General features: G+C 40.7%; 1 protein-coding gene across 1 annotated transcript; it reads left to right on the top strand.

The window, feature by feature from the left end:
* Positions 1–403: 403 nt before the first annotated feature.
* GAR1 (GAR1 ribonucleoprotein) lies at positions 404–5,067 on the top strand. The gene is made up of 6 exons (XM_009334864.1): positions 404–581; positions 662–816; positions 2,329–2,388; positions 2,797–2,932; positions 3,875–3,988; positions 4,338–5,067. The coding sequence occupies exons 1-6, from the start codon at positions 404–406 to the stop codon at positions 4,349–4,351; spliced, it is 657 nt and encodes a 218-aa protein (XP_009333139.1). The 3' UTR covers positions 4,352–5,067.
* Positions 5,068–7,286: the final 2,219 nt, after the last annotated feature.

Raw genomic sequence — 7,286 nt, 5'->3', positions numbered from 1 at the left:
GGTGCCCCGCGGCCCTGTGAGGTGCCTGGGAAAGGCGCCGTGGGTGTGCGCCGAGGACGTTCCCGCCTTGTGGCGCTCCTTCGCGGGGCTGGGGCTGGAGAGCGCCAGAGTCTTCTCCTGGGGCTGGAGGCTGTCACGTTCAACCCTCGTATATATGAGTGGGAAACGTGCCGTCACTGTTGTAGCCACGTTCTACAGGTAGGCGTTGCAGTGGGTGACATCTTGGGTGTAAACCCGATTTTTCACGTGCCTGCATGTTTTTAGTGAGGACTGAAACGGCTAGCCATTAAATTAACAAACGAGGCTGTCGGGAGACTTTTAATTTGCATAGCAAATCAAATGTGAAATGTCTTTTACGTCTTAAACAACTGATTTTTGTCCACAATTTAGGAGGTAGTAGAAAATGTCTTTTCGTGGAAGAGGAGGCGGCGGAGGAAGAGGAGGTGGCTTCAATCGTGGAGGAGGTGGCGGTGACAGAGGTGGCTTTAATCGTGGTGGACGAGGTGGCTTTGGACGGGGAGGTGGACGAGGAGGCTTCAACAGAGGCGGATATGACCAGGGGCCTCCAGAAAGGGTAGTTTGTAAGTTACATGGAGAGATTATATTTATTTAATTTAGAATGACTGCTCCATATCTTTAGCTTGTTTGTTCTTTATTTCAGTATTGGGAGAGTTCATGCATCCGTGTGAAGATGACATTGTTTGTAAATGTAAAACAGAAGAAAACAAGGTGCCTTATTTCAACGCCCCAGTGTACTTGGATAATAAGGAACAGATTGGCAAAGTGGATGAAATCTTCGGACAGCTGAGAGATTTTGTATCCTTCAAAAAAAATGTGTGACATACAATATTGGTTTGTTTTTTTTTTAAAGGCTGATTGATTATTAAATGGAATTTCTTTAGGATTTTAAAATAGTTCAAGGCTTGGCTACCAGTTAGATGTGAACAGTCACAAGTCTAGCTGCAACTGTTGGTGTCAGTAGGTGCCTCATTCACATTAAGTGCCTGTCTTAAAGCTTTTTCAATATGACAGAGTACCTTATGTCAGGCAGAGGTTTTCAGTCAGTACCAGTACTGGCAGATGTCTTTTGGATCCGTGGGCTTTTGAGATGTTTACTTTTTCTAGCTACCTGACCAAATTTTCTGCTATAGGTTACTCGCCTATAACAGAGTTGGATCAAGGGAGCGGGGTTTTTTTTGGTGCATTAGGGGACCTTGCTCATGCTCCAGCTTATTACTTAATTATAAAAGTGAGTTTGTGCCAGGATGTCCTGTTGCTCATTGTCCAGCTTATTACTTAAACTGCCAATAAAAGTGGGCTTGTGCTAGGACGTCCTCTTGCAAAGCAAGCGTGTTTGAGACAGAGGCAGTGGGTCCATTCTGTTGTCACTGCCATATTGACAGAATCCATGACAAAAGTGGGACAACTGGGGGAGTAACCCTGTAACATGGCAGTAAGACTTAGCCTGTGTTGGTTGGTTGAGCATCAGTAACTACCTGCATGCATTTTCCCCTCCCACATTAAATGTGAAGAAAAACGTGCAGGTTTAAATCACTCTCACGCTCTGAATGTATTCACTTGCAGATTTACTTTTTGTATCGTAATTATTTGAATTTCAGAAACTTTTTTTCTTCCTACAATAACGCATTAAGAAAATACGTTACTGGATTTCGCGGATCCTTGCTTTCCCATTTAATCTTGAGTTTTAATTAAGCAGAGTTGGCCAGCAGCTCTTTTTGATCTTGGGAACCGCATACCAAAGTCCTTGCATACTGGAGAGCCAAAGGATTCGTACAAGACTGCATGTGGGGTTACAGAGAGTGTCTGCCGCTTCGCTGTAGGTTGAGGCTGGGCATGTGGTTGGTCCAGCAGTCCCTGCTGGCTCTTATCTTTCCACAGCCAGGCAGTTGTACCACCCAGCAGCAGCAGCGCTAGCAGAGCCCCTGCAGCATGTAAATTGTTCCAGATAAGCCTTGAGGTCACCCTGGGGCTAAAGGGGTCATCACTTGCTATACACATTTGTTTCTTTACAATTACATTTTTATGTACTCTTTCCACTGGTATGTTCTTCCATGTGCCTTCATACGTGGAAGGAAGAAGTGATTTTACCACAAAATATCATATTTGTAAACTATGAAAAAACCCTGAGAAAAATTGGAAATAGTTTCTCCTCATATTTTAATTGTAATTTTTCATTTGCGGTGGTGATGTTTAGCTTCATTTATAAAATACTAATTTAGAAAATGTCTGAATGTGCCTTTCATATAATAATCAAAATCACAATTTCTAATGTTTTGTTCTTGCTGTGTTCCTTAAAGAATTTAACAGTATTTTTCAGTGAAACTGTCTGAGAACATGAAAGCCTCTTCATTTAAAAAAATGCAAAAGGTTAGCCAGTCTCAATAAGAGAGTTCTGCTGTATGTCATCAGTTAGATAAATCTACTCTATCTCATCAGATAATAATAATAACTAGCTTTTTATTAAAAGCTAGTTGTCCTTTGTAAACATAAGCATTCACTTCCTTTTCCTTTTCGCTTTTGTATCTGCCATGTTCTTCCTTCTCCCTGCCCTGCAAAAAAAGGTGGAACAAATGAAACTCATGCAAATATCATCTATCTTTTAATAACTTTATAACACTGTGATTTATTTCTTGTGTGCTTTCTTTATTTGGCTGTTTGCAGAGGACAGTTTGACATAAAGGGTTAAGACCAAATTGTGGGTATTCGTAAAGGGGTATATTAATGTGCTCTTTAGCCTTGGTATTTTCAAAGCCTAATGGAACTCTCTTCCTACAGTTTTACATTGATCCAGCAAAGCTGCTACCCCTTCAGAGATTTTTGCCAAGGCCACCTGGAGAAAAAGGTGCTCCCAGAGGAGGTGGTAGAGGAGGTCGTGGTGGTGGACGTGGAGGAGGAAGAGGCGGTGGTAGAGGTAAGATCCCAAGAATGGAAGCTGCAGAACGTTTGGGTTTTTTTGGTGTGGAGTGGGTTGTTTGGTTTTTTTGATCTTTGTTTTTTTGTGGGATGGTTTGGTTTTTTTGGTAAAGCTGCAGTTGAGTGCTTGAATATCAACAGTTGTATTGCAAAGAAAAATGTTATGTGTATTTCTGTTTGATGACTCAGTGGAAGAGACAGCGATATCTTTCCAATGGCAAGCCGTAGGCTTCTGTAGCTAGCTAAATAACAGCTCCAAAGCATAGGGAGGAGAGCGTGCTGATTATAACGAAGACAGAAAGCGTGACTGCTAAGCAAACTTGTGGTAAAAGGTTGGAGATAATACACACTCAAAACTGTCAGAGAAGGCTGTATTTTTAGTATGTTCTAAAAATCTAGTTTGGACAAAATACTTGAAATGCAGTGTTTGAGAGAGGGGTGAATGACCTGGCAGATCTCACCCTTCTTTGCTTTTTGAACATCATCTGCGATGTACTCCTCAATTAAAGCTAAAGTTAATTTTTTCTTACACCGCAGTTTCTTGCCTCTTCTCCCTACTCTGCCCCTTTGCAGTGAGGCACAAATGTTTCAAAGTTTTTTGTTTTGTTTGTTTAAATGTTCTGTTGAGTTGTAATTAATTAATAATTATTAATTAATAGTTGTAATGAATTTTCACTTCTCGTGAAAGAAGTTTATCGTGGAGTTTTGTTAGTGTCTTCAGTATTTTGGACATTGTAAATCAGATAATAAACAATACCTAAAATGCTGCAGATGGTCCCTAGAAGAGACTAGTAATTGGCCTAGTAACTGTCCAGCAATTGACAGTTTCTGGTTTTTCGTTGTTGTTCTTTTCCTTGCAGAAGCTGTCAGTGAAATAAGTTGTTATGCATAACAAAATATTTATGTGCTCCTCAAAGTGTAATTTCTTTCCTATGTTTAGGAGGATTCGGAGGAGGAAGAGGTGGAGGAAGAGGAGGAGGATTCAGAGGAGGAAGAGGTGGAGGAGGAGGAGGAGGATTCAGAGGAGGAAGAGGTGGTGGAGGAGGCTTTCGGGGTGAGTGTGTGGTTTTTACATTTCAGTAATAAGAATGGCTTCTGATTTTTAAAGCTTTTAAATATTAAACAGAATGTTGTATTTTTTAACCTCTTATAGATGTTTATAGTTTTATGCAAAAAGTTTCTGTGCATCACGGTAGCTAGCTTAAAGCACAGTATTCTGCATTTTTTGATGCTTGTGTAAGACCATGCTAGCTTTTTGCATTCAAAAAGGTCTGAGAGAAGAGGTAGTGATGATAAATTATTTTATTCTATCAACTCATTTAGTGTTATGTATATAATTTGTTTGCTTTAAATGCATCTAAGATGTGAATTGTTCTGTGTATTTTTCTTCCCTCTTAAAATAGGAAGGGGATATTAAAAATGGAGCCACAACTATCCCCCCGATGTCTTACCATATCACCTGCAGAAGTGAAGAACAAGGAGAAATTTTTAAAGGACCCTGAAAAAGTTCTTTCTATAAAGAACTTGAAGCTGTAAAATGACAATTGTTTTTACACTTAACGACTGTTGATCGACACATGAGGAGAGCATAGCCCCAGGCTAAGAACTGAAGACTGCTCAGACTATGCTTGAACTTTTTTAACTAAGCCAGGATTCAATGTTATTCTTAAACTGTTTGTTTCCGACACGTGGCGTAGTCAATGCTTGACTTCATGTTGGAGTTTGGAGTAAGCAATCACTTGAAATGTTTTTTCAAAAAACCCTACGGGTTCACTACATGCACATTCGTCAGTATCAACCTGTTAACCTACGTGTGAGTGATCCTTAGTTATCATCCTCTTTTTATATTGAATCTTCTGGTTGCTCTAAAGTGGACATGCCGTTTAAACAACCTTTGTGAAACTTTTTATAAACTAAACTTCAAAATTTTGTGTTGATAGAATTTTTTTTATACATAATAATGTATAAAAGGAAAGGAAGATAGCAAAGGGTATTTGTGGATTTTTCTGCATAAATCTCAATGAAAGCCAAAGGCATTAAGACATGTTCTTCTTAGAAGCTGCTATCTAATGAACAAGACAAGGTTAATGCTGTTCTTAAGTCACCTAATTGTATCTAATTACACTGATGGTAAAATTGCTAAGCATTTTTAACTGCCCCCACCTCCCCCTTAGCCTGTTTCTCTTGAGGTTTTGATGTCCTGGCACCGCACCTCTGTGGTGCTCTGAACTATCTCAGATTAGGTAGTCCATCATAGGGCTACTCTGCACACAGTGCTTTCAGTTGTGTTGCTTAAAAAAGGCGTGAACAAATCTGCACGAGTCCTTGGTCTCTTCACTTGGATTCATTATGAGGATTGTTGAAAAGCTAGTAATTGTCTCTTCTTAAGGATGGAGGAGAACAGGGTGCCTCTCTAACTTTGGAAATAAGAATAGAAAAGTAGAACCTCCCTGGATTTCATCCAGAGCTGGGAGTCCGTTCACAGACTCTCGACCAAGCACTTTTGAAAAGGGATCGGTAGAATAATCTACATGAAAGTATTTTCAACGTCTTGTTCAATGTGGAAAGAAGTACCGTTCAGAATTGATCATACTGTTACGCTTTTTAATTAATGAATGCAGTAACAGGCAAATGACTTAGCCTTTTGCTTAACAAAAAGAAACAGGTAATTTGTCGGCACCAGGACTGGACAGTTACTGGTGATTTTAACAAACGTGATTGTTAGTTTGAATAATGACTGGAACAAAACTTGAAACAAGGTAGCAAAGCAAATGTTCAAGAATTCGATTAAGTCTGAACAGATGCTGCATAGGTTAATAGGTAAAAATGTTCTTCAGCTTAAAAAAAGAAACCGCAAAACATTGGAATTTCTGCTAGATCTGCTTTTGTGAGAAGAACCTGAGTCTGCTTGTTCAACTGCAGCACAATCAGGAACTGAGGGATAGCGATTATTTTCCTGGTATTGCTACAGACTTAACTAACCAGGTCAGTTAAATCCAGACCTCTGAAAATGTTTCAACTTTCGTTGCTGTGGATTGCTAGGCCTGAGTGACTCAGGGCTCTGACTTGAGGCATTGTAGAATTGCCCTTTATCTAGACAAAATCCTGTGCAAGTCGTTGCATCTCTGGCATACCACATAGCAGTTCAACAATACCAACCTGCAGTGAAGCTGGAATTGTCATTACTTTCGTCATATTTGTCATTGCAGCCTCTGCTGTGCTGTATTTCTTCACTGATGCTTCAGTGGCTAGTTGTGGGTAGCTGACTTAGATCTTTCCTTATTCTTCTGCCTTTGGAAGACTTAACACAGTCCTCACTCATACACCCAAATTCATGCTCTGCTTTGCTATTCTCACTGCATGCTTCAGGGACATACTTTTTCCCAGGGTATCGGAAGACTGTACTGCCATCACCTTGAAACTGCATGATGTGACAGCTGATGTTTCAATTGCATGAAGTACCAGCTTGCAGCCTAGGACAAGAAGCGTATGCTTTGACTCTCACAGCAGATGGAGCAGTGAGTCAGCCTGAAGCCGTTGCAAGACCAAAACAAAGACTTCTACATCTGTGCGCAGAGGGGTTAAAGAACAATATCCATTGCAGCTCTAGAGGGAAGATGGGCCTCTTGATTATAGGGAACTGGATTGCAGTCCCAGCTGATAAGTGCATGAGGAGCATTATGGCAAGCCCTACGTGTGCAAACAACATTGGATGGGATTAACACAAATATCCAGAGAAAATTTATCATCTTAGATCTTTGTGGAGGTTGTAGGACGTTCAGATGCTGATGGAAGAATGTCTGTAGTGATTGGGTGTGAAATGAGCTGCCGTATGAGGAAGCAATGTCTGGACATGTCTGCCATGTGGTGATGCCTTCTCTCCCCCACCCCCCTTCCCCGTTCTGGGGAGGGATTGTGTTTGGTTGTGGCAAGGCCCGTCTAGTCCCTGTTCTGCCTTGTCTTCTCTGTGCCGTGGCATGACCCTGCCCTCCTAGTGCAAGTAGTTGCTAACTGTAACAGATGAAGATTCAGTGTCTTAAAAAAATTAAGACAACGTGTCTTGTCTGCAGTGTAATGCTGCAATGGACTAAAATACAGGTTCTCTAATTTTATATGTCACCTTCCTTTCTGTCTTGAACTTTTTATTCAAATCCTATTTGTGATTTTGTTACTGTGCTCCTGATCCTAGTAAGTGAAGCATTTGAGTTTTATATATGGGCTTATGGATATCCTAGGCTTTTGCTGCAGAGAATAGGAAAGGTGGGCTCACTAGCACCCTGACAGAAATGGGTATGTTGGCAGAAATGGGAGGTTTCAAGTCACTGTAGCATCTGGGGAAAAAATGTCACAGT

Source organism: Pygoscelis adeliae, unplaced genomic scaffold, assembly GCF_000699105.1.
Source record: "Pygoscelis adeliae isolate BGI_AS28 unplaced genomic scaffold, ASM69910v1 Scaffold350, whole genome shotgun sequence".
Classification (NCBI taxonomy): domain Eukaryota; kingdom Metazoa; phylum Chordata; class Aves; order Sphenisciformes; family Spheniscidae; genus Pygoscelis; species Pygoscelis adeliae.
Note: the sequence above shows the minus strand (reverse complement) of the source record. Positions and strands in the feature narration are given on the sequence as shown.